Genomic DNA, 24,421 nt, shown 5'->3' with positions numbered 1-24,421 from the left:
TATATATATATATATATAAATTATATTATATATATATGCCTGGGATGCCAGGAAGCGGGGTGCTGTGCGCCCGTTAAGTTGATTTCTTCCACTGGATGCCTTTTTTGTTCCTACCTTGTTGTCCCTTTGGCGTATATACGACATAGCCCGCTGCGTGTGTGTCTGTGCTGAGGTGTTTTCATGTTGAAGGTTAGTGCATGTTTTCGGCGCTCTTCGGTGTTCCGCGCCGGCGCGCTGCGGCAGACCCCGCTCTGCTTAAACAAGTGCAACGGCACCCTGTACGACCGCAAGCCGCAGTGGAACCCTCTGCGCGAATTGCAAGTTCCGCTGCGGAAGACAGTGGACGATGTGGCCACGCTTGATGGCACTCTGGACATGGTGGGCTACCAGCTATTCCGCGATGGTCTACTGCCGCCGCCGCCAGCACGCGCGCTTCTGGAGAGGCGCACACCGGCGGACATCCGTAAAGTGCAGCGTGAGCGTGCCCAGACCGAGGCGCGCATGAAGAAACATGGCGTGGTGCTCCGCCGCAGCATTAAGGAAACATATCTCACCATTGGCTGCGACGAAGCCGGCAGGGGGCCTCTGGCGGGCCCAGTCGTGGGAGCGGCGGTGTGCCGTGTGCCGCTCTCAAGCTTCAACAACGAGTTGCGCGCTGTGTACGACGAACAGGAGCAGTTTCAGATTTTTGACAGCAAGTCGGTGTCGGAGGCGCAACGCAACTTAGTGTTCAAGAACATCACGGGGTACAACAACATCTTTGAGTTAGTGGCGGATAAGACGTTTGTGGTGCACCACGCTGGCTGCGACTCTGCACCTGGTAATGTTCTCACGAAGCGGTTCCCATCACATGCAAAGTTACAGAAGTTGTCATTCAAGAAGCTCTTGTCGATGCAGACACCATATCTAATTTCTTACAGTGGTGCTCACATCAGCGGCAACTACTTATACCTGTGGGCTATAGGAATAGCAAACCACACGTACATTGATATGACTAACATTTACATGGCTTCGATGCACACAATGCACCGCTCCTGCCTTTCTATTTGGCGCGCGCTTAACGATACACGATTTTTAATCGAAAAGGCTTCACGTCCAAAGCAGTGCTCCATTGCACAGTACCTATTCTCCCGTTTTTGCATCGCTGCCGCGCATGACGATCGCAAACGCTACGAATTACCGTCACACATCGAACTTGTAGATGGGGCAAAGGATTTCTTTGACGTTGAGCCCGTGCAGCCGCCGCTGATCTTGGTAGACGGTCACGCTGCGCCCGAGGAAACGTTATCTGTCTTTACAGACCTGCAGATCGGCGGCTACGTCCAACCAATTATAGAAGGTGACAAGCGTAGCTTGACGATAGCGGCAGCATCTTGTCTTGCCAAGGTCTCCCGTGACGAGATCATGAACTATCTGAGCACGCTGTATCCCAGATACCAGTTCGCGGAGAATAAAGGGTATCCGGTGGAATACCACATGCGTGCTGTGCAGCGTTACGGTTTGTCTGCGATTCACCGCAAGTCATACAAGCCCTGCGCAGCTGCGATCACAAGGCAGTTGAAGCGCAAGGCGAAGGAGTCCCGGCCATAGAGGAATGGAAGAAATGGAGACGAGGTGGAAAAGAAGAAGAGTGACATGCGCATACAGCATGGGAACGCCATCTGTGATGAAGTGGTTGCCTGTGGTTTGCTGCAGGTTTCTTTCTGGAATTTTGCGTGAGAGGAAGATTCCCCCCCCTCCCCTTTCTCTCTCTTTCTCTTTCTTCTGTTCGATACCTGATTGCGTCTACTTGTTTTGTGTCTTCATCCCCGGTTTGGGTAGCACTTGCTCATGAAATATTTGGACGTGAGCAGAGAGAGGGAGAGAGGAGAAGAGGGAAGGGAAGGTGTGACGATGAACGTGGTGGCCGATGTGTATAAGAGTAGCAATTCTTTTGCAGGATTCCAGGGCAAAGAGGTCCCTGCCGTATTATCGAGTTGACTCGTAATAATGCAAGGAATCATAGATGGGCTTTACGCATATCGGTACGTGGAGGGGACTCGCTTTAAAGGGTTTTATGAGAGACCTTACACAGATAAAAAAACATACTCAAAGGTGGCTTCATGCTATTGGCAGAATATACATGGAGCTGACTGCACCAATCAGCTACCTAAAGACGTTGGGGCTTGTTTTTTCTTTTTGTTGGTCATTGTGAAACGCGCTGAAGTTGCTTCTCTTGCTCTGAGATATGGGTCTTCATGTGCCGGAAATTCGGATGTCATATGAGATCAGGTCTCTGCGGGGTGCAGGTGCCATACGTTCTTTCTGGAAGTGACTCCCCTGACTCTCTGCCGTGGATGAAGGAGGAGGTACTCAACAGCTATTGCCCAACGTGTTGCTATTGGCCTCCACCCACACCCACAGACGCACACATAAACACGAAGAGTGATGGGTAGTCCGCCGTCCGAGATGAAATATTTTTAAATACTCACACCCTTTCTGGCGATGCGAGACCATGCGGTAGAAACTCTACAACAAATGAAGTGCGTGACGCTTGCAATGATCTGCCGGAGCTGTGGGAGCCGACGGCTGCCATCGTGCTTTTTAGTGCTAACCACCGTGAGATGAAAGGGATGCTGAGCCATATTGCATCGTCTCTGCGCTTGTTACATCTGGTGTGTAAGGAATGTTAAGGCCGCCTTTCACACCGCATGTGACGTCTCACATCCCTCGGTGTCCGTGGTGGGAAGTACTACTGCGCGCTGGGGTGGATGTCATCGACGAAAATACCTCTGGCCTCTCACTCCATCTCATGTTGCATGCCTGAACGGTGTAGACCACGAGGTGTTTTTTGAAAGGGCTTTTTCTGAAGGGGCTGAATCCAATGTGAACGCACGCACAAAGGAAGGCGAGGCGACGCCCCATTGTCGCGCGTCTGGCGATATTCATTTTGTTTTGGTTGTGTGTCTTTGCTGTGCGTTTGTCTATTTGCATGCTGAGGCGTTGGTTAAAGATGCTTGAATGTACACCCTTCGAGGATGGAGGCGCGAGCGGTTTCAGGACCAAAGGAATTAGTGCACTATAGCAATGCATGGCTTCGTCAGTGAGTTTCAAATCCGGGACGACCACTCTCTACTACTCGCACCCCCCTGGTGGTGCCAGCCGCATCCCATCGCAGTACCTGGGTTCAATACTCCGCATTGTCGAGGTCAGTCAAACGCCAACAATGATCACCTCTTGGAAGGCTTCGCGGCTTCTGGCTCACACCATCATAAAGTGCCATTGCCAATCACATCTTGCTGGAACGCGGTGTTGCCCGTTTCACTCACGCGAGACGCGTGCCGCCGCACCATCAGCAATTGTATTCGAACCATTGGTGAATGCTTGGATTATCAGGTTTTTACAATCTTTTTTCTCCGTTCCGTTTTTGTCCTTTAAGAAAGCGGGGGTGGGTAGGTGGGTGGAGGAAAGCGCTACCCGTCATTTAGGCAGTGAAGGGCCGATGGTGGTGCTGCGGCTTATTGGTGACGAGTGGTCCTGGGAGGACCGCATCGCCCTCGCGGTGCCTCCACAAAGAATATTCACGATGTGCATCCCGCTGCTGGTGGCAAAGCTCGGGCTGGAGAAATGGGACGGTCTCATGCTCTACCGAACAGAGGGAAAGCCGCCAAAGTACTGTCGCCCAACAACGGCCCTAGACATGTCGAGCAACCCGCAGAGAGAGCGGCTGCGGGATGGTGCTGTGCTGTGGGTGCGTGTGGCTCCTTCACGTGTTCAGCAGGAGTATGAACGTGTTTTTCAGAGGTCCCTAGAAGATTGGCGAGAAAAAAATGGTCTGAAGGGTGTCACTGATGATGGTAGTGATGTCAAGCGTTTTGTTGAAGAGTTGAATTCGCGTCTAAATGCATCAGACGCAAAGGATCTGGACATTGAGGAGAAAAGATCACGAGACGCCATAGAAGGTGTGGAACACCGCCTGTTTTCGCACATGACGTTCACATGCCAGGAGGGAAAGAGACTGGAGTTTGAGGAGGCACAGAAGCGGGAGAGCCTAGAGACGGCTTTTGCCCTTGCGATTCAGCAGCACTATAAGAGTTTTTTACTCCCTATACGTCGTGAGAGCGTTGCGCATTTGTGTGCATTGGAGGGTGAGTGTCGTCGTGCTATATATGAAGCGCAAGATGAAGAATGCGCTGCGCTGCGCCGACAAATGGTGAGTTTTTCACCACGGGCCGTTAGGCAGGAGTCCCCGCTGAAATCCAACGCCAAAGCGGAACCTAATAATTTCATACGAGACATCAACTTGACACAGATACGTGAGAATTCCGTGGCAGAGTACCACGACGCAGAGAATCTTCGGATGATGGTGCGTGCAGAGTTTCGCAAATTGCTGGAACCCATGGAGCAGATGTATCGCAAGGAAATAGCTATGCTTCAAACGCAACGAGATGACGCCGCGAGCGGCAGTGAACTCTTCCTCGCACGTCTAGGGCAGTACATCACCAGTGCGCTCCATGTTATTCAGGGCGAGGTGTTGAGGCCCCAATCGTTTCTGTCGTCGCAGTTACCAGTGCTCAGTACGGATGGTGTCGAGGCGTTACAACGCTCCCTAGAACAGCAGCAACGTTTGCTCAGGGAATTGCTGCGGAAATATCGTGACCTTGAGGTTCGAACCTCAATTGATCTGCACAATGTAGGGGCCAGGACGACATTGACTGCGATACATGTGGCACAGTTGAACATGTGCCGTTATCTTGAATACCTCCATGAGCAGCTGTGTAAGAATCAAGCACCATGGAAAAATCTTATGGAGATAAATGAGCGACTTTTGACTGATATTACTCGAGTTACGCAGGAAAATATGCAACTGCGTAAACTCCAAAAAAAACATGGTGCCCCTCACATAACATCTACAAATGTTCATTGTGAAGTCAACTGCCATAAAGGTCGGGTGCCTGAAGTTCATACGGATACATACAATATTCTCTTAGGTTTCGTTTCACGGTGTCTTGGACCACTTGGCGTGGATACATCCAACGCTACGGAGTTTGTTAGCGACTTGCTCCTCCAAACTGGCTCCGTGCAGGCTGCTTCGGACGAGCTGTGTTTGGCGTGCAGTGCGCGGGCTCATCCAATGCGACGATTTTTTGTGAGTGAAACAGAAGTTTACACGCCGCATTTGTGCGCTGTAGTGGATATCATGCTCCATCTATATGCCGGGCGGGAAATGGAGCTGCTACTATGGATTCGACCGGAGCTGGCCTCGCAGGGGAGTTTTGACACGTGCTTGGCTGACGATGGCTCCATGTACTACTACCACACAGCTATTGGTATGAGCCAATGGATCCAGCCGGCCTCTCTGATGGCTACGTGATCTTGGTGGCGTTGCTTATATATCGGTGTATTTTTTATGTTTGGTTGCTTGTTTGCGAGGATGCGACCGAGGTCTGTATTGTATATATAACAAAAGAAAAGAAAACTGAATCCTCGTGAGCCCAAGGTACCATCCTTTAACCACCCTTCTTTCTCCGTACTAAAATATATATTTTGTTAAGGAAAAGGTCTCTACCAGTCCATCATTATCTCCCGATAACAGCAATACAAAAAAAATGTCTGAGACGACCATTGCTTTCCGCTGCAATGACTTTGTGCTGGTGGCAGCAGCCGGCCTCAACGCCTTCTACTACATCAAGATCACGGACACCGAGGATAAAGTAACTCAGTTGGATTCTCATAAGGTGGTGGCGTGCACAGGAGAGAATGGCCCACGAGTCAATTTTGTGGAATACATCAAGTGCAATATGGCGCTTAAGAAGATGCGGGAACACGGCCGTCTGATCAAGACCTCTGCAACAGCTTCTTATATGCGTAATACACTTGCCGGAGCGATACGCAGTCGTGACGGTGCCTACTTGGTCAACTGCCTCCTCGCCGGCTACGACGTTGTAGCTTCCGATGACGACGACTGCACGACAGGGCCACACCTCTACTACCTGGACTACCTTGGCACTATGCAGGAGGTACCGTACGGCGCCCACGGATACGGCGCCTCCTTCGTCACCGCGATGCTTGACCGTCTGTGGCGCCCCAATTTGACAGCACAGGAGGGTGCCGATTTGATGCAAAAGTGCTGCGATGAAGTGAAGAGGCGCATTGTGATCAGCAATGATAAGTTTATCTGCAAAGCGGTGACAGAGAGGGGTGTAGAGCTTCTCCAAGGTGTGAATTAGGAGGGGTACGGCTATTTCCTAGGGCCTCAGCCAATCAACCCCCCCCTTTCCAACAAGAAAAGAGAATGTGAGAGGTGCAATGCATTTGTATTTCCCCCCTGCCCACAATAGGGCTGCTCCCGCTTGCGTGGAGAGGCAAGAAGAGAAGAGGAAAATGCTTGATTGCATTCCGTCTCTTTGATGCTTTCGACAATGCGCGTATATGTGCAATAACATGTATATAAAGTTTGTTCCTAAATTTGCTTAACCTTTTGTTTTACTTTACCTGGAGAGGTACATAAAAAAAAAAAATATTGTTAGACGCACATGGGAACCGAAGTGAATCACTGGAGCTTCTTTCAGCTGCCGCCCTTCTTCACGTTGCAGCCGGGCCCAGCGGCGTTAATGCGGCAGGTGTCCTTGTGGGGAAACCTCATCATGGATCACGCGGCATATCATGCGCCGCATACACGGCGTGGCTCATGCCGCTTTCTGCGTCTGTACAAGACCACAAGTGACGTTTTCCGCAACCCATCAATCAGCCGGCGCCTTCCAGCGGATGCCGCCCGGCGGATGTTGGAGGCGCTTGTGACTCAGCAGCCAAATTTCTGCGCTGCAGTGCGGAGTGACGATGATGATAAGGAATTTGCTGTTCTTGTTGCCTGTAACGCCGGTGGGTTAAAGGAAATCGAGGAGTCGTTGCTATCGTGGCTTCTGGACAGTGGGGCTGGAACTACCACGGAGCATCTTGCGCGGTCTGGGGTGGTGATGACATTTGATGAATTGGCGGAGGGTAATTGCTTGGCTTACAACCGTGCGCGAGACCCTTTGATGGGTAGGTTGACGCAAGATCCAGTGCCCATTCCAGACGTGGGGACACTGTCTGAAGAGCAGGCCGTCCGCGCTTTTCTGCAGGCCCTCATGACTCGTCCAGTTTCGGTTCTGCGCCCCTTCCGTATTACATTTTTCAATCTAGACGGCAGTGAAAGACAGCCTTATCAGGGTGTCAAATTCGGAGGAGCCTTACCACCGTGAGGATGGGGTACGGAAAAAACAACAGCACAATTGGGCTTGTGCTTCTGCTTGCACTTGTGTCTCTTTTTTTTTTCTTATGAGGTCGTGGACATATGTGTATGCTCGTGCCTCTGTGTGTCTGTATGTGTGCACTGATTTGCTTTATCTTGGAGTAACGCTCTCTGTCACGGTGAGTGATTTCGTGCCTCTCTTTCCACTGAATGAAGAAGTCGTCACGCAAGCAGCACACTAGAGACTCTGATGGCAGCCGGGGCTAAGGATGCTGAAGGGCCGTGTAGTCTGGATTACATACGGCAGTACGTTGCCCCTCTAAACTACCCTTTGGAAAAGATGAGCGACATGACAGAAGAAATGCGGGCCGAGTGTAAGGAGATTGTGGTAAACGCTATTGAGAAGTATGAGGACAGCTACGAGCACGCGGCAAAGCATGTGAAGGAGCTGATGGACAAGAAATACGGTGCGTCATGGCATTGCGTAATTGGTGAGGGTTTTGGGTTTGAAATCACGTACGAAATGAAACACCTCATGTACATGTTCCACAAAGGCTTCTTAGCGATTGTTGTGTTTAAAGGCCTGTAGAGGTGACGTGCGTCACACGTTGTATTGGGTGATGTACATAGAGGTGCGCATGCTGCCCCAGCAGTGAACGCTGAATCGATCTCAGGTGACGAGGACTGGAGCGAACCCCATGTTTTGATCAGCACAAAAACACGTCTGTAGACCATTGAAAGCGAAGCAGTATGTGTAGTGGAATGCTCACCGTCTTTATCCAAGGTTGCGCTGTGTGTATTCTGTCATGTTTTGATACTGGCTACCTGATTATAGATGATCGGTTTGCTATACTACTAACGTTGCTACTACTACTATTTTTTACTACGACATGCTGCTCTCAGCTTGCTTTTCTCCTCTTAGTTTTTGACGTCTCTTTGAAATAGTTGTTTTTCCGGTGGGATGTCAGTGGCAGCTGGGGCCCACTTTCTGCCCCGCAGTGTGGTGGAGTGGACTGCATTGGTGCGCAGCTCGCTGCAGCTGCGGCTGGATCAGTTGCACTTGCCGGAACACTTTTTTTACAAGGAACTCGGCAATGGGCGTCGCTTCTCACACTTGCAGACATGCGCTGTTCCACGCCATACTCGGGAGAACGCTGTGCTGGTGTTGCTCTCACCGCCTGCTGGAGGCATGGAAAACGGATTTCGGGAGATGTGCATTACGCTCACAAAGCGCACGGATAAGCTCCGCCGCCACGGGGGCCAGATATCGTTTCCTGGTGGGACTGTGGACGCCGGTGAGATGCCTGCCGCCGCTGCACAGCGCGAAACGGTCGAGGAGGTTGGCATCGACGCGCTGGCGTACGATATTATAGGGTCATTGCACCCAATTTCCACTGTCGATGGTGGCTCATGTGTGCATCCATACGTCGCGGTTGCTGCATCCTCTGTCGCACCGACGTGTGCCAGCCCAGACGAGGTGGCCTCAATTCATTATTTACACCTCTCTCGGCTGTTATTGGACAGTCAACATACACACTGTCGTCTTATTAAACTCCGTTCGTTAACGTCGCAGAATCCAGCTCATTTCCCCTGTTTCTTTGCCAGTGCGTCACAAACAGTGCCATCTGGCAATGTGTGCCCCACGGAAAACGTACCAGGAATGCCAGAGGATGAAGGCCTCGCCCCAATGCTCCCAGAAGACTATCCTGGTGAGCTGGTATGGGGCATCACCGCATTTGTTTTGTGTGAGCTTTTGGTTCGACTTTCCACAGCATTGGAGCAGATGCACCCAAAGGAAGCCAATGCGAATGAAATGCTGCGGGGTAGTTCCGTTGTTGCCCGAGATCCGCAAGCTCCGATGGGAAAGTTGTAGTTGATTTGCCAGGGATGATGATGATTGGTTAGTGTGGTTACTGATAGCTCAAAGAGCTGCTACCTCTCTGTTGGATGTGTGTATGAGTGAATAAACATCTCTTTGTAATATCGGGGTGGTGCTGTGTTTCTTGTTTCCTTAATTTCTTTTTTTTTTCCCCTTTGCTACCTGCATGTGCATATTTGCATGATGTGTTTCTTTGGTTGAAGAGAAATTCAATGCCGGGTGTTCGGTGGTCTGTGCTGCAGACGTTTCTACTGCTAATAGTGTTGCTGTGCTCACAGGTAACGGCCGCTGCCGATGCGGACCACAAAGCCGCGTTGCTGCGCTTGCGCGAGGCGATTGCCCACCACGATGTAGCGGAGGTGCGACACATCATTGACGAGGGTACAGTCAAGCCACAGATTGCTTACCGAATGCCGTCACCTCTCTACTGGGTGGTGATTGAACAGGTGGACTCCGAAAATCTTGCCCGCATAACACAGCTACTATTGGAGCATTTCGGTGAGAGTAATTACGACTACGATAGGCACCACCCGCTGACTCTTGCAGTTCGACACCATCTTTCGCGTGTAGTGACTACACTGTTGAATTGGCCAGGTACTGTGAAGGAGGTCCTTGCCAAATATCTCCGCTGCGAAGATATTAGGCATCTTCCTAGGTCTGTGAAGGTTGTCGTAACGCATGATAGCCATACTTGCTTCCGAAACATCGCTCGTATGGTGGAATTTGAGCATAGTGAATTAGCACAGGCGATGCGGCACCATCAGCGCACTGGGGAAGAAGCGACGCCCAAAGAGTTCGAGTGGTCAAATCCGTTCTTGACGCCGCCGCCAGGGAGGAAGCCTCCGACCAAGGAACTCGTAATGAACCCACGAGCTTTCCAGGATTTCTCCGAAGCGGTTATGTATTACTTCCTTGGTGAGTGGGGCAGTGTATATAACCTCACTTTCAAGGCTATTATTTTGGCCTTCTGGTTGTTGACGTGTGGTGTTTTTGGGGCTGCGGTGCGTGGTTAGCCGAGTTGATGTCTGCTGTGAACAAATCCATATGTGTAGTGTGTGGGAGAGTTAACTTTGCGTAATTGCGCTCTTGGGGAAGGCTCTTCTGTGCGGTGAGAGTTGTGTGTTATGATACGTTCATTTATCATCTTGTAGTATTTCTGGCGAGCGACGATGGTGGTGGTGGTGGTGACGTCGTCGATCCTTTTGTGCCTTACTGCTCTCTGCGTTTCCCCTACCTCGCAGCATTCATTAGCTTGCTGCTGCCCACGTGATGGCAGTGCCAGAGGCGATGAGAGCAAAGGCGCTATCGCAGCTCATCACGGTGCTGAAGGACCTCGAGGAGTTCAAGCGCGTGCCGGAGAAGGGCAGCCTTTACGCCGAGGCGATGGTGGCTGCGATGTGCGCTGCATTCGCGGACAAGGAGTCCTTCCGCGACCAGCTGCTAGGCGTGCTGGCGAACATTCGAAGCGTCGATGGAGAGCTGGCGAAGATCGGCCCCACTGCTCTCGCCACAATGAAGCCGCAGGAGATTCTGTCAGCACGGCAGCGACGGGATCGTGACCGTTTCTTGCGGAAGAGGACCCGCGAGCAGATCGTGTACGATGAGATTAAGATGCTGTGCGCCACATGCAAACTTGTTCGGCCCGACCGCCTCAACCTCAATCACATTGCACTGGATTCGGAGGAGAACGGGACCCAGTTCGACTACAACTTTGATAACTTGTGCCAATGCAGCCACCACAGCAGTGAGGATACCTCCAGCACGTCTTCCGCGGACGAGACGACGCCGGAACGGGACAACACCGAAGACGGCCCTACACACTCATAACACACGCCGTGCTGTCTGATGTGACGTACGCGTTGATGCCCCTCAGTGCGATTATTGGTGACGCTTGGCACATGAATGACTTCACCGTGAATCCTTTCCCCTGCCTCTTTTTTTCAAATGTCGCTCTTCCTTTCTCTCACCTTTTCTTTTCCTTAAATACATTCCCGTTTTCTCCTAATGCCTGTGGCTTTCGAGGGTAATGTAGGCACGGCAAGCGCCGGCCTAACGGAGATGAACGCATTGCAAAATGACGGATCCGGTGCACGCGGCGGCGCTCGTTGTGACGAAGCGGCTGCTTCTGCTGCTGCCCCTGGCTACACATTCACGCCGCGACACCTCACCGACGAGGAAGGAACGGACGTGTTGGCTCAGGAGGTGCTGGAGCTTCTTGAGCGTATGCGGGTGGATTTGAACCAGCTGAAGAGTTCTGTAGACCTCCGTGAGAGCACCGAGCGCACGATGTCACACGCGGCCGCACGCTATTTGATGGCGTCAAGATGGGCGGCTGAGCAGCGAAAGGCAAGCGGTACGCCTTCCCCGCAGCGTCCTCTTCCTGGCAGCGGCTTCTTTTTCGTGCCCATGGCTACAGCCCCGGTAAGGAGCCTCACGCTGCGCGGTGACACTTGCGCCGCCACTTCACCGCCGCCGCCACCGAAGCAGCTGCAGCCGTCCAGGTATCGCCCAGTTGATACGGCACCGCCGTGGAACGCCTCCACAAGTCTGCAAGGGGGCGAAAAGGGTGTGGTTCCGAAGACGCCGGATGAGTGTAGGACGGTACGTGACCGCCTGCCACCACCACCCCCTACAAGGGTGCGGCACCAGCAGGAAATTGGTGGCGACGCGGAGACGTTAAATGTAGCTTGCGCGAGTTTGGCGTGGCCCGTTGCCCTTATCACGGATGGTGTAAATGACGACCCTAACACTGTAGCCAATGTGTCCCGCATGGATGACATTCAAGTACGGGATTTTTTGCGGCGACTGAATATTGTGGGGATGGAGCTAGCAGAAACTGAAGGACACATCGATGATCCAGTTCTGAATGGTGTTGCACTTCGCCGGCTGGTGGCCATTGCGCTGAAGTGTGATGGCGGTGAAGCAAACACCTATAGCCCAGATTTCGTGTTGAAGCCAAAAACTATCGATGACGTTCGACTGAATTACGTAACAGCTTTGAATATGCTCCGAGGAGCGGAGAAAACCACCTCGTTTTGCATCCCCCGCGAGTGCCGTCTCATACGGCCCGAGAGCGTCATTGTGCGAGGTGATTCTGCATTGCTCTTTCTGCTGATGCGCACTGTCATTAGTGGGTTTCTGCCGACGAATTTGGAACACTTGTGGGCCGAGCCAGCAGTGACGTGGCAGCCCGACCCGCTTCAAGGCAGTTATGCCCCTAGTGCGATGCGCTCTCTCGAACTGGCAGTGTGCAGTTTTTTGTTTTCGCAGGACGTTCTCCCGGACCCTGTAGCCCATCAACTTCCGTCCGACGACAAAATTGTCCCTAACGCACTCAATGCGCCATTCTTGTCGCCACAGCGAAGACATTGGTGCATTCGACGGGAGGAATTTCCTTCACTGTATATCCCTTCAGTGTTTCCTTTTCTGACAAACGGCACAACACTGTGTGATTTGGTGGAGGGGCTTACCGGTAGCCATATTCCCGTCCACAGAAATCCGAGGGTAAAGCTGAACTGCATCGAGAATATTCAATCTGCGTTCACCGAGCTTTGGAAGTACTGCCCGGTTAGGATGAGCTCCTTCTTCATCGACGCCCCGCATCGTGTATTTTACGGCGACCGACGCTACATCCTGTTGCTGTTGGAGGATATAATGAGACTGGTAGATGGCGCTCCTCCACGGCGGCATGCCCCGCGGCCCACGGATGCTCCGTACCTCGGTTCGAGGCACTTGTTGCACGTGGCGCGTGGGGGTCTTCCTCTTTCACCAAAGAGACCCTCTCTTGTTTCTTCGTCTACAATGCCTTTGTGTCACCCTTCTGACTCTTTGGTGAGGCAGTCTGTGGCGAATGAGGAAGGCGAGCCAAAGCCGCGCAGCCCTGAGCCACAGACAGTGCTGCGTTGCGTCATTGCGTCGCCGTTGTCGGCGAGTAGGGTTGCAAACCTGGCCGCACCGCATACGGGAATCTCCACCGACCCTGCGCCGCATTCTGGAGAAAGCGTCGCTGTGTCTGGTGTAGTCAGCAGTGTACCGCTTGCGATGCTGAGCGGCCTCGATTTCACGAAGGAGGACGTGGAGACTGCGCGGGGATGGTTGGTCGCTGTTCTCGGCTCGGATTTCCGTTATACCGCTGCGGATCATTCCTTCTTTATCTCGGGCCAAGATCTCCAGCTGCAGGAGCCTTCCCTTGTTTTCTCTGATGGCGTGGTGCTGGCACACTTGATACGAACCCTGGAGCGGCGTCGCTGCGCTCAACTCGAGTCGATTGAGGTTCGTGCAAAGGCTGCAGCGGCGAAGCGGCGCAATATTAGGAAGTGTGTCTCGTTCTTGCAGACTGAGAGGCGAATTCTGTTGGAAGTTCCGCTACTGGATGAGATACTCTTTACTGGCGATCTGCGTGGTGTTCTGTACGTTACACAATGCCTCAAGAATACGTATCGTCACGCCCTGAGAACACACATTGCATAGAGAGCAAACGAATGAAATAAGGAGTGAGTTGGGTGAGGGGGAGAGAGTTTGTGGTTTCCTACACTCCTTCATTACCTTGCATTCCTCATTGCTTACTTTCTGTGCCGCACTCTTCAGGTTTTTCAACGTCCATTGGGGTGGATGCAGGGAGAGCGGTCGAATAATTGAGTCGTGGATTTTTCTTTTCTCTTTATTCTTTCGTCTTCCGACTGGTTTAATGTCGTATGGGCCTTTTTTTTTTCGTTTTGTGTCTCGGGGTTCACACAATCAACAGGTTTCTTCAGATACAACAGACATTAAAGTACACTGCAAATGTACATTGGTATTGATCTTGGAACATCTGGCGTGAAGGTGGCGGTGATGGGAGGGGATGGTGCTGTTATTGACACTGCCACTGCGGGGCTGACTGTGTCACGACCCAAACCGTTGTGGAATGAGCAGGATCCGGCAGAGTGGTGGTCTGCCACTAACAAGGCGATGAACATTCTCAAGAGTAGGAACGATATGAAGAAGGTGCGGGCTGTGGGGCTCTCTGGTCAAATGCATGGGGCCACTCTTCTTGACAAACACGGCAAGGTCCTTCGCCCTTGCATTCTTTGGTGTGACGGGCGCTGCGCAGAACAGTGCCGCGAGCTTGAGCGCCTTGTCCCACACTCACGTGAGACAACAGGTAACCTCATGATGCCAGGCTTTACAGCAGGAAAGTTGCTCTGGGTACGACAGAATGAACCAGATGTGTTCAGGAAGGTTAAAAAAGTGCTCCTGCCCAAGGACTATCTGCGCTACCTCATGACGGGGGATTATGCCTCGGAGATGTCCGACTCATCTGGCACATTATGGATGGACACTGCGAAGCGTGGTTGGAATGATGATCTCCTCCGTGCCTGCGGACTGTCGCAAGAGCTTATGCCAAAGCTATACGAAGGTACTGCGATCACAGGCCACTTGAAGCCCTGCCTTGCCAAGCAGTGGGGCATGAACGAGGTGCCGGTTGTTGGAGGCGGCGGCGACAACGCAGCCGGTGCAGTAGGCGCGGGCCTGTACAAGCCAGGCCAGGCGATGCTTTCGCTTGGAACCTCCGGCGTCTACTTCATTGTGTCGGATGGTTTCCGTTATAACACCAAGGAGGCGGTGCACAGCTTCTGTCACGCACTTCCTAATTCATGGCACCTGATGTCAGTAATTCTGAGCGCGGCATCGTGCCTAGATTGGGCTGCGCGCGTGACTGGGTGCAAAAACGTCGCCGAGTTCGTTGCTGATGCTGAGAAAGCACATCGGTTCGACGAGATGCCTGTTTGGTTTCTCCCCTACCTGGCTGGGGAGCGAACACCGCACAACAACGCGGATGCCAAGGGCGTTTTTTTCGGCTTGACGGCACAGCATGGCCGGCCAGAGATGGCGCGCGCTGTACTGGAAGGTGTGAGCTTTGCCCTTGCACAAGGAATGGATGCGGTGCACCGCTGCGACGTGAAGCCTACAAACATCACGCTGATTGGTGGTGGCTCGCGTAGCGCCCTCTGGCGGCAGATGCTTGCAGACGTTACAGGACAGTCAATCGATTACTGCAGCGGCGCCGACGTTGGCCCGGCGCTGGGAGCCGCCCGCCTGGCGCAAGTGGCGGTGGAGAAGCGACCGCTGGAGGAGCTGCTGCCGCACCTGCCGCTCGTGAAGACGCACCACCCCGACATGCAGCGGCACAAAGTGTACTTGCGCCGGCGGAGGATCTTCGAGGCGCTCTACAAGCACCTGGAGCCTCTGATGACGTCCAAGCTCTAAAGAACCGATAGCGCGCTGCATATGAATCCAAACTAGGCCACAGGTGGCGTGGGAAAAGGGTTGTTTTGTTCTTTTTGTTTTTATTCTTCTCTTTTTGTGTTTGTTTGTTAGTTTTTGTTCGACTTGGCGTGGGATCCATTCTCTCCACGTTTTCCACCGTCCTTCACCGGCGGGAGCGTGGTGTGTGGGCAGTACCAAAAACTGAGGGCTTGTAGGGAGGGGGGTGGGGGTCGAGGAAAAAGAAGACGACGAGGTACAACAACACCAAGATAAGCAGAAGATTTTTCTGTGGGAGCAGCAGTAGGTCCAAAACGAAAGCAATTTTTTCTCAAAATTATTTTTATTCTCTACAGTGAGTTGTTTTACCAATGATTCTGACTTTGTGTCGATACCCGTTGAAGCCGCGGCTGTTGTTTTGTGCCCTCGTTCCTGTTTGAGGTTTCCTCTGCCTTTTGTTGAGTCCTCTACTTCGCTTTATTTCACCCTCCACACTCCCAGCAACCACACAAACAAGCGAGGAAAACATGACAACGAACCCAGACATCGAGTCTGACATCCCCCATGAAGTGTACTCCTTCTTCAGGGCCCTGAACAAGGCAGTCGACTCGTGGGACACAAACATGCTCCACGATCTATACGAGAACCAGTTTCCAAACTTCACGCAGAACTTCTACCTTGCGGGCCCAGGACAGTTCCGCCCGTGGCCGTCGCTCCGCATGAAGCCCGTCGCCGACTGCTTCAAGAATCGAACAGCCGAGCAGCTGTACTCTTTCCTGCGTTACAAGCACTTGTTTACTGACCGCGCTGTGAAGCTGAGCGATGCAAAGTCTTCCTGGGAGACATTCAGCAACCTCTTCGCCGCCCTCCCCTCCGGGAGCTGCGACGTACCGAACTGGCTTCTGTGGGACATATTTGATGAGTTCCTTTTTCAGATGACGGTGGTGTACCAGAAGCGCTTTGCAGGACGGGCGGAGTGGTCGGTTGGCGAGGCGGTGCAGCTTCTGGAGCGAGTCGTCGCAGAGTCAAGCATTGAGGAAGTGATACAAACGGAGGGCTCAGAGGAGATCACCAAGCCTGGCGCCAGGCATGCGCAGTGGATGTGCGGCTTCTTTGGCATCATCACCATAGCCAAGATCAATGTTCTGCTAGGTGACTACAATGGAGCACTAAGCGCCTTGAAACCACTGGACGTTTACGGGCGTGGAAGACAGATTTTAATGGCGGTGGCGCCGGCGAACGTGTCGCTGCTTTATCATATGGGGTTCAGCTACCTCATGCTTCGACGCTACGCTGATGCTAGCCGTGTTTTCCGCCTCAGTCTGTCGACCAAAGTGACAAGCCGAAAGTTCTCGGAGAAGATGCAGCTGGACTGTGCCTACATGCATGTCGTTTCTTGCATACTTGGCGGTATGCAACCTGATAACTTAAACTGGCTGATGGAACCGCGGAAGCAGTCCAGTTTTGAAGACGACAAGGAACTCCTTTCTGCGGGCGATGAAGAGCGGTTCCGTGAAGTATTTGATCGGTGTAGCCCGAAGTTCCTTGCGATTCCTCCAATAACCACTAGTGTGTACAAAGGCACAGAAGGTAAGGAACTTCAGGCGCGTCTGTTTCGCCGGGCCGTGAAGCAGCAGGAGGATACAATAAGGCTACGTGGCTATTTTGGCGTTTACCAAACCACAACCACCGAACTGGTGAAGACTATCTTAGATGTGGATGACGGGTTTGTGCCTTTGTTTGCGATGAAGCTCCGCTCCCGTCAACTCGTGCATGATGGTACTTCGGCAGACTTGTTGTCGGGAAGCTACGCCGTCCGTTCTGCGCTTGACTGCACTGTGAAGGGTGATAACATCAACGTGGTTCAGAAGTCTTCCTACCGCACGACAGAATCCAAATACTTTCTGCGTATCAATAATATGCGCCGGCGATATAGGCACTTTGAAAACCAAAGACAAGAGAGACGCCAGGTGCAACACGCTTCAGTCGCTAACTGATACGTTGATCTTTTTCATTTCTTCGAAGATCGTAAGAAGTGGAGCTGCATAAGTGGCTTGAATTCTTTGTAATAACAAAAAAAAACCTACAAAAAAAAGCGGGATCCAAAAAGACGATTCTCGCGTCGGTGCATCGCTGCCTTTGCGGGGGGGGGGGGCGATGGCAGCTGGTGAACTCTGTCCTAACTGACAACAGTCAAGTTTCTCTCACATTTTTTTTTTCCTGCCCTTCTATTCGATTTGTTTCTCATTTCTACCGCTTGTTTGCTCTTTGCGGCTGTTTTGCTGTTAATGAGGCCGACCCGTAGATGTTTCTTGATGGCGATGACGATTTGCCCGAGCCCTGCGCCCCTGACAACGCACTGTCACAAGAATCGCGTCTGCTTCGACTAGAGGAGGAGCTTGCGTGGTTGAAGAGGCACCACTTCGGTGCTCAGGGAAGTAGGCGAAGGTCGCCGTCGCCGCCGCCGCCGCAACAACCACATCAACAACATCTGGATCAAGAGAGAAACTCTGTACCTGCAAGGGAGTATGAAGATGAACTGGAGCGTTCTGCCATGTGTGACTCAACCGTTAACGCAGTTCCTAACCGTTGGGACGAGGAACGTGAAGATAAGGCGCACTATGAACTTCGACGACTCGTGTCTCATCTCTCGCCAGAGTTTTCTTGCTCTGAGCGTGACGCGGTGTTGCTTGTCTCTGCAATTCGAGGTGGCTCCATCGCCGGCGGGGTGGAGTCGCGGGAGGACCGACTTGCATTATTGGAGTCGGAGAGGCGAGCTGCGCAAAACAAGCTGGAACGGAAAAGTCAGGAATGTGAGGATCTTAAAGACTCTGTCGCGGATTTGCGGCAGAGACTTCGAACGACGCAACAGGAGGCACATGCGTCGGCTACTCTGTTGTCCCAACGCCGTGAAGAGGTACGCAAGCAACTCCTGCTTGAGGAGTCACGGACGCAAAAACTTCAGGTTCGAAATGGGAAGTTGGAGATGGAAGTGGAGCGGCTAAAGGATATGCTGCACTCTCGCATGCGTTAGTAGAGGGGGAGCTGCCTTCTGCTGGGGAAATCCTTTTTGCGGGTTTGTGTGATTTCAGTGTGAATGGTGCGACGATTGTTACGTTATCATGAGTTGAGGACGAGGAAGGGGAGATGCAACCTTCAGGTAGATTATGAGTGCATGTGCGGGTGGGATGCGTATGTGTCTGCTGCCGTGCTGTGTAAACCTTCAGTGATGTTGATAGTCATGCTTGTCGTAATTCTACTAATTAGTCCTTCCCTTTTTATTTTTTCGTCTTGTGCCTTTTGCTGATATTCGGCTCCAAGGAAGACTTTTTTTGGGTGTGGGGGTTCACGACAATGGGCGTCACGCGCACAGTTATTGTGGATGGCAATGGGGTACAGCCGAAGGCGGGCGACACCATCACCGTCCACTGCACGGGATTCCTCGCGGACGGCATGAAAAAGTTCTGGTCAACGCTCGATGACAACGAGCCGTTCTCCTTCAAGGTTGGCTGCGGACAGGTGATCCGGGGATGGGACGAGGGGATGCTGCAAATGTCAACCGGAGAGAAGGCGCGGCTCACCATGTCTGGCGACTACGCATACGGGGATCGTGGGTTTCTCGCGTGGGGCATTGGAAAGAACGCCTCGCTGGTGTTCGACATTGAGCTTCTCAAAATTAACTGAGTCTATTGGCGTAAAAGAAGAAGAAGAAGAAGAAGAAGAAAAAAAAAACACTCTGACAGTTTTAGCATAACGACTGTAACGCGTGTGTGATGTTTTTTTTTTGTTTTCGTGTGTGTCTCTGTGTGCATGTGGGTTGCAATCTAATGGTTGTATGGCCATTGTGATCAGTTGTGTATATTTTTTTAATTATTTGGATTGCTTTTTTTTTTTTGTTCAGCATAACATTCCGCCGTTATTTGTAGAAGGCCAATGCCCATCAGGTACTCTATAGTTGTTCCAGCGTACAAGGAGTGCGGAAACTTGGAGGCGCTCACGAAGCAGGTGTTTGACGCGGTAGGGGATGCTGGATTCTCTAAGAATGATGTTGAGCTGCTCATCATTGATGACAACTCGAGGGATGGCTCTGTCGAAGTTGTGAAAAAACTCCAGGCAGATGGCTACGGAGTTCGAATCGAGGTCCGAACCACGGAGCGCGGCCTGAGCAGCGCTGTGATTCACGGCATTACCATCGCGAGTGGGACGTTCGTTCTTGTTATGGACGCCGACCTGCAGCACCCACCTAAGGCGGTTCCGCGTCTTTTGAGCGCACTTGAAAGACCGGACGTTGAGTTCGTGTGTGGCACTCGCTACGGCGCGGGTGTAGCCATTGACCGCGACTGGCCTCTCCACCGCCGAGTCATTTCCTGGGGCGCACGTGTGCTTGCTCGCCCACTCACACCACTCACCGATCCTATGTCTGGCTTTTTCGGATTGCGCAAGGATGTTTTCCAGCGAGGCGTCGAGGTGCTGAGCCCTATTGGCTACAAAATAGCATTGGAACTTTTCGTTAAGTGTCGCGTGCGGAAGTATGAAGAGGTTGGGTTTAACTTCGCGGCTCGAACGGTCGGAGAGAGTAAGTTAACCGGGAAGGTTATTGTTCACTATCTGAAACACCTACGTGCATTGTATGTCTATACTTACGGTGTCTGGATTGTGATTGTGCTTGCAGGTATACTGCTTATTGTTCTTTGGCTCATGAAAATCATGCTGTAGTGCGTGTGTGTGTGTGTGCATCTGAATGTTTGTTGGATCCATCAAATGAGACAATCATTAGGTTAACCCTTTGCACTCTGGAGCAGTGTGTGCGGGTGCGTGTGTCTGTGCACGTACTTAGGTATGCATGTATGTATGCATATGTCTGTGAATCTATATGAGACACATGCGGGTAACGACCAACACATTTTCTCTTTTTTTTTCTCCTCGCCGAGGGTCACTGTAGAGTGGAGCGTATGGGCGAAGGTGATACAGTGGCGGTGTTCTGCGATGAGCAGTACGAACGAGAGTGGACTTCAAGGCTCAAGTCGCAAGCGCAGTTTCCGTACAAAATCATTCCAGTACGTAACGGCCCGTCGATGTACCGTGCCGTGCGAGAATTCTGTGCGTCACAGAATGTGTATCGTTGCGCTTTGAACCTTTGCACTGGGACCACCGAAGATGAACATTGTGCCAGCTCGGTGCTGCTGGCTTCACTCTTTGATCACAATGGTGTGGTGTACGGGGGGTGTCGGTACGCTGTGCTCAAGCAACCCCTGGAGCTTCTCTTCATGATGTGCTTTTACGCCGGGTTACCGATGCCCCGCTTCTCTGTGGTGAAGTCCTACACCGACATTGAGCGGCTCGAACTTCAGTTTCCTGTGAAGTTCCGGAGTGCGAATACCCTTCAGGGCACATTTGAGTGCACGGTGGAGGAGGCATCCGCGTTGCCGCAGGCACTGAAAGAGGCCCTTGCAAACTACGGCAAGGTTGTGGTATGGGAGGTGAACGCGGCCAAAGGGAAGCAGCTGCAGGTCCTTGTTTCGGGTACAAGCTATGTCACCATCAAGCAGAACGGTGTCTGCGATAATGTGTGGCTGCAACGTTGTGTCCCTGTAATTGAAGGATATGTGACTGGTTTTGCCAAGAATGTGATTAACAAGACTGGCTTCGCAAAAATGGTCTTTAACCAGAGCCCTCATTCAGAAGATTTAATTCTGGAGGACATAGTGCTTAACTGCTCTCTGATCGAGCCAGGCTCTGATGCTCTTTCAGCTGATGCGGCGAAATGTTTCTTTGACGAGCGCATACGTGAGGGAGAGCGTGATTGTCGACCTCCAACTATTGAGGTGAGGCACACTGGTGACAACAAAGGGTATTACCTCTGCGCTGCACGGAACACCAAGAAGGGGGAAATTGTTTTCGAGGACGAGGGAAATAGTTTTGCTATAGTCACAAAGCCCTTTGTGGAGAAACAGTGGGGGCCGGAGGAAAAGGCTCTGTTTGCTGAATACGCTTGGCCGCTCGATGCTGACGGCCACGTGTACGCTATTTGGGAAAGTGACCCAAACAGGTGGCGTCCCATTAATCACTCGTGTGATCCAAACTGTATATTTGATGAGGGGCATTCACTGAACGTGGCTGCCGCCCGGGACATTAACGAAGGGGAAGAGCTCACAATGGACTACTCCACATTTTGTGACTACACAATGAAGCCGTTTCAATGTTTCTGCGGTTCAGCGTCTTGCCGCGGGCTGATCGTCCCCGATGAGGCATCGTTGCGGAAGTACGGTACCAACACATGGCACCGACGCCCTCCTGTTCCACCAACGAAGGGCATCTGATATTGTCCGGGCTGGTATATATATGCATATGCATATGTGTGTGCGTGTGTGGCATACACGCACACACATTTTCTTCTGCCCAAAATGCATAGTATCAATGGTGGCTTCTTTCTTGATGTGTGATCCTATTATTGCTTTGTTCTTCTGAGCTCATTTTGATACTGCCACTGTGGGACTCGATGTGTGGGACACCTGCAGCGCCATGTACGCTGTTAACCATAGAGCTGTTGCAAGCTGTATAGAGACGAAAGACACGCCGTGCGTCATGAGTGAGGTTGTGTATGCAAGAAATGTTCGGAGTCCTTCGATAACTTCAGGGACATATATCAGGAACTGTTTTTTTTATAATGTTCCTCTTAACTCCTAAGGTGTGTTATTTTCTTCCTCTTTTCCCATAATGATTAGGCTCCTTGTTGCAATGGTGATCGTGATTATATTATCTGTTGTTGTTGGTTTGTTTTCGGAGTGTGTTCTCCACACCTACCGACGCACCATTGGTTTGCCATGACTCGATTTGGAGCTGCGATGCCAATGGAAAAAAAAAAGATTGATATCGTCGTGATACATTTGGAGAAGATCTGGCATTGTTACGACGAGTGGCGGTGGTGGTAGTGGCGGAACCTACTTTATGACATGTTCTCTCGTTTCCCTAATGTAGCATAGAAACGATTTCCGCTAAGGACAGGAGCGCCGCATCGCTTTGTTAGGTCTAGGGCTCTTCCTGGTGGAAACAAAATGCGTTGGGGATTTCGTTCACTGCGCCTTGACCTACCTTATGTCTTGCTGGGTGTTGCTATTGGATGGAATAGTGATGTGCTTTGCTCGGTCAAGGGGAGTTCCATGCTCCCCACGCTTTCCCCAGGGGATTACGTTTTGTTTTTTCCCTACGCTTTGCTCCGTTTCCTGCAGCACTTTTCCCCATCGCCCTTGGTGCGGACGGGTGATGTCGTTGTGGTGAGAATATCCCCGGAGTTGACTGTTTGCAAGCGCGTGATGCGCACTACCGCGGACAAAAACGTGATGGGGCAATGGAATGACGAGCAGTTCACGACGATTTATCCAGAGCAGATTCCTTCACTGGATTCGGCTGATGCGTCACCAGAAGCTCGTGCCGAACAGGAAGCCTATGTGTACAGTAGCCTCGCTGCCTACACAAGGGCGCGTGACTGGGATGCCTGCATTGACCGTGTGGAGCACCCCTCTGGTTGGCTCTGGTTGGAGGGCGACAACCCTCGGGAGAGTTTCGACTCGCGCAACACAGGCGCGGTGCCGCTAGAGTGTCTTCGCGGCCTTGTTCTGCTTAAAATGTGGCCATCATTCGGTCGCCTGCCGCTTCGGCCATCGTCCTAAGCTGGGAGTGGAGGGGAGTAGGCTTTGAACGCATGATAAAACCAATGTGACATGTGGAGAGCACCGCGATGACAGGAGCGCTTTTCGTTTGTTTTTCTTTGGTGATGCTTGACTGCGTTAGAATCTGTAGCGAAGCATCCTTTCTCCTCTTGACTTCCGTGAGGGGCACACTTTAAATGGGCGACGATGCGATCCCTGACTATCTCGCAGTGGCTGGCGTGGCGAAGGAAGTACTGCGCGCCCTCCCCTTCTGGAAGGTGTTTGTCGAGCTGCGCGAAGCGTGCGGCCGGAAGCCGACGGTTGTGTCCTGTGATGTCTCCATAAAAAGCCGCAGGGCCTGCTCGCATTTTGTGGGCGTTGACGTGTTGTGGGTGCAATCAGAGGTTGTTCTTGTGAACAGGCGGAGATCGGTGAGGAGAGGTGGTTCAAAGGACGCTCCCCATCAGTATGTTGAGATGCATCTCAGTTTTGGGTCGATGCACTTCGTCCACCAAAACGCTCACCTCATTGGGGGCGACCGGAGCTATAATTTGCAGTCGGTGGTGCTACTCCAGCGACCCGAGCAGATGCAGTGTGTGGCGGGAAACATGGTTCATTTTGCCCTTCTTGTTTACGGGATGCTGCATCTCTCCCATCGTGACAATTCAGTGGATGCACGTTGCGCCACTGTCCCTCCCTCTGACTCTACCGTGTTGGTGCTTGGGATGGGTGGCAACAGCATGGAGTGTGGTCTTCGTCACGTTCTCGGTTCAAAGGCGAGTATCTATGTGGCAGACGTCGAGCCTGCCGTCGTAAGCACCTGTAGGTCCTTCGGGTTGCTCAAGGAGAATCCCAACACCCATGTATACGTTCAGTCTGCGGAGGAAGTACTACGTCTGTGCCCCGTTAACTGCAACTTCGTATTCATGGACGTATTCGAGCCGGTAAATGGACGCATGGTAAACTCCATGCCCCTCATTAAGCAGGCCTTCAACAAACTTGCAACCGATGGCATTCTCGTCATCAATGATCACAGTCTTCCCACCATAGAGCACCTCCTGCCATTAATGCAACTTTTCGGTGATCACAACGTGCAGGTCATCAATATTCATGGCTGGAATGAAAGCGTTATTGCAGCAATCAAACCAGGGGGAAGTGTAGACGGACGGGGACAGAACTGCTCCAAACGACTTGCATATGACGTATTGGATGCCTATGAGTCGCTATATCCCGGCTGGATGCCAACTGAGACTTACATCCAGCGATCACACATTCTATATGCCAAGGCGCCCTCCGCCAAACTACGCGCACGGCAATGGACATCTTGAATCTAAACAACAACAATAAACAATTCTTGCACACGATAAGAAACACAAAGAGAACACGAACATCTTGCTGTCAGTACCCCCTCTATCTGATTCTCTTTTCCCCATTCTT

General features: G+C 51.9%; 17 protein-coding genes across 17 annotated transcripts; all 17 read left to right on the top strand.

Moving 5' to 3' along the window:
• Positions 1–180: 180 nt before the first annotated feature.
• On the top strand, positions 181–1,590 carry DQ04_01901160 (ribonuclease HII; the record flags this gene model as incomplete). Its single annotated transcript, XM_009311300.1, has 1 exon — positions 181–1,590. One exon carries the CDS (start codon positions 181–183, stop codon positions 1,588–1,590), a length of 1,410 nt encoding a protein of 469 aa, XP_009309575.1.
• Positions 1,591–3,481: 1,891 nt separating this feature from the next.
• DQ04_01901150 (hypothetical protein) lies at positions 3,482–5,353 on the top strand (the record flags this gene model as incomplete). The annotated part of the gene is made up of 1 exon (XM_009311299.1): positions 3,482–5,353. One exon carries the CDS (start codon positions 3,482–3,484, stop codon positions 5,351–5,353), a length of 1,872 nt encoding a protein of 623 aa, XP_009309574.1.
• A 235-nt stretch (positions 5,354–5,588) lies between these two features.
• Positions 5,589–6,209, top strand: DQ04_01901140 (putative proteasome beta 2 subunit; the record flags this gene model as incomplete). The annotated part of the gene is made up of 1 exon (XM_009311298.1): positions 5,589–6,209. One exon carries the CDS (start codon positions 5,589–5,591, stop codon positions 6,207–6,209), a length of 621 nt encoding a protein of 206 aa, XP_009309573.1.
• A 306-nt stretch (positions 6,210–6,515) lies between these two features.
• DQ04_01901130 (putative dolicholphosphate-mannose synthase) lies at positions 6,516–7,223 on the top strand (the record flags this gene model as incomplete). Its single annotated transcript, XM_009311297.1, has 1 exon — positions 6,516–7,223. The coding sequence occupies one exon, from the start codon at positions 6,516–6,518 to the stop codon at positions 7,221–7,223; it is 708 nt and encodes a 235-aa protein (XP_009309572.1).
• A 240-nt stretch (positions 7,224–7,463) lies between these two features.
• Positions 7,464–7,802, top strand: DQ04_01901120 (dynein light chain; the record flags this gene model as incomplete). Its single annotated transcript, XM_009311296.1, has 1 exon — positions 7,464–7,802. One exon carries the CDS (start codon positions 7,464–7,466, stop codon positions 7,800–7,802), a length of 339 nt encoding a protein of 112 aa, XP_009309571.1.
• Positions 7,803–8,174: 372 nt separating this feature from the next.
• DQ04_01901110 (MutT 8-oxo-dGTP pyrophosphohydrolase-like protein) lies at positions 8,175–9,086 on the top strand (the record flags this gene model as incomplete). The annotated part of the gene is made up of 1 exon (XM_009311295.1): positions 8,175–9,086. One exon carries the CDS (start codon positions 8,175–8,177, stop codon positions 9,084–9,086), a length of 912 nt encoding a protein of 303 aa, XP_009309570.1.
• A 218-nt stretch (positions 9,087–9,304) lies between these two features.
• On the top strand, positions 9,305–10,105 carry DQ04_01901100 (hypothetical protein; the record flags this gene model as incomplete). Its single annotated transcript, XM_009311294.1, has 1 exon — positions 9,305–10,105. The coding sequence occupies one exon, from the start codon at positions 9,305–9,307 to the stop codon at positions 10,103–10,105; it is 801 nt and encodes a 266-aa protein (XP_009309569.1).
• Positions 10,106–10,361: 256 nt separating this feature from the next.
• Positions 10,362–10,919, top strand: DQ04_01901090 (hypothetical protein; the record flags this gene model as incomplete). Its single annotated transcript, XM_009311293.1, has 1 exon — positions 10,362–10,919. One exon carries the CDS (start codon positions 10,362–10,364, stop codon positions 10,917–10,919), a length of 558 nt encoding a protein of 185 aa, XP_009309568.1.
• A 177-nt stretch (positions 10,920–11,096) lies between these two features.
• On the top strand, positions 11,097–13,562 carry DQ04_01901080 (hypothetical protein; the record flags this gene model as incomplete). The annotated part of the gene is made up of 1 exon (XM_009311292.1): positions 11,097–13,562. The coding sequence occupies one exon, from the start codon at positions 11,097–11,099 to the stop codon at positions 13,560–13,562; it is 2,466 nt and encodes an 821-aa protein (XP_009309567.1).
• A 312-nt stretch (positions 13,563–13,874) lies between these two features.
• On the top strand, positions 13,875–15,338 carry DQ04_01901070 (putative xylulokinase; the record flags this gene model as incomplete). Its single annotated transcript, XM_009311291.1, has 1 exon — positions 13,875–15,338. One exon carries the CDS (start codon positions 13,875–13,877, stop codon positions 15,336–15,338), a length of 1,464 nt encoding a protein of 487 aa, XP_009309566.1.
• Positions 15,339–15,862: 524 nt separating this feature from the next.
• On the top strand, positions 15,863–17,332 carry DQ04_01901060 (eukaryotic translation initiation factor 3 subunit L; the record flags this gene model as incomplete). The annotated part of the gene is made up of 1 exon (XM_009311290.1): positions 15,863–17,332. One exon carries the CDS (start codon positions 15,863–15,865, stop codon positions 17,330–17,332), a length of 1,470 nt encoding a protein of 489 aa, XP_009309565.1.
• Positions 17,333–17,640: 308 nt separating this feature from the next.
• DQ04_01901050 (hypothetical protein) lies at positions 17,641–18,369 on the top strand (the record flags this gene model as incomplete). The annotated part of the gene is made up of 1 exon (XM_009311289.1): positions 17,641–18,369. One exon carries the CDS (start codon positions 17,641–17,643, stop codon positions 18,367–18,369), a length of 729 nt encoding a protein of 242 aa, XP_009309564.1.
• Positions 18,370–18,689: 320 nt separating this feature from the next.
• On the top strand, positions 18,690–19,019 carry DQ04_01901040 (peptidylprolyl isomerase; the record flags this gene model as incomplete). The annotated part of the gene is made up of 1 exon (XM_009311288.1): positions 18,690–19,019. The coding sequence occupies one exon, from the start codon at positions 18,690–18,692 to the stop codon at positions 19,017–19,019; it is 330 nt and encodes a 109-aa protein (XP_009309563.1).
• A 249-nt stretch (positions 19,020–19,268) lies between these two features.
• DQ04_01901030 (dolicholphosphate-mannose synthase) lies at positions 19,269–20,051 on the top strand (the record flags this gene model as incomplete). Its single annotated transcript, XM_009311287.1, has 1 exon — positions 19,269–20,051. The coding sequence occupies one exon, from the start codon at positions 19,269–19,271 to the stop codon at positions 20,049–20,051; it is 783 nt and encodes a 260-aa protein (XP_009309562.1).
• A 236-nt stretch (positions 20,052–20,287) lies between these two features.
• On the top strand, positions 20,288–21,655 carry DQ04_01901020 (putative SET domain protein; the record flags this gene model as incomplete). The annotated part of the gene is made up of 1 exon (XM_009311286.1): positions 20,288–21,655. The coding sequence occupies one exon, from the start codon at positions 20,288–20,290 to the stop codon at positions 21,653–21,655; it is 1,368 nt and encodes a 455-aa protein (XP_009309561.1).
• Positions 21,656–22,390: 735 nt separating this feature from the next.
• On the top strand, positions 22,391–23,005 carry DQ04_01901010 (mitochondrial inner membrane signal peptidase; the record flags this gene model as incomplete). Its single annotated transcript, XM_009311285.1, has 1 exon — positions 22,391–23,005. The coding sequence occupies one exon, from the start codon at positions 22,391–22,393 to the stop codon at positions 23,003–23,005; it is 615 nt and encodes a 204-aa protein (XP_009309560.1).
• A 176-nt stretch (positions 23,006–23,181) lies between these two features.
• On the top strand, positions 23,182–24,312 carry DQ04_01901000 (hypothetical protein; the record flags this gene model as incomplete). The annotated part of the gene is made up of 1 exon (XM_009311284.1): positions 23,182–24,312. The coding sequence occupies one exon, from the start codon at positions 23,182–23,184 to the stop codon at positions 24,310–24,312; it is 1,131 nt and encodes a 376-aa protein (XP_009309559.1).
• Between the last annotated feature and the right edge of the window lie 109 nt (positions 24,313–24,421).

Source organism: Trypanosoma grayi (genome assembly GCF_000691245.1).
Source record: "Trypanosoma grayi strain ANR4 Tgr_190_V1, whole genome shotgun sequence".
NCBI lineage: Eukaryota > Euglenozoa > Kinetoplastea > Trypanosomatida > Trypanosomatidae > Trypanosoma > Trypanosoma grayi.
This window is presented reverse-complemented; position numbering and strand designations above follow the sequence as displayed.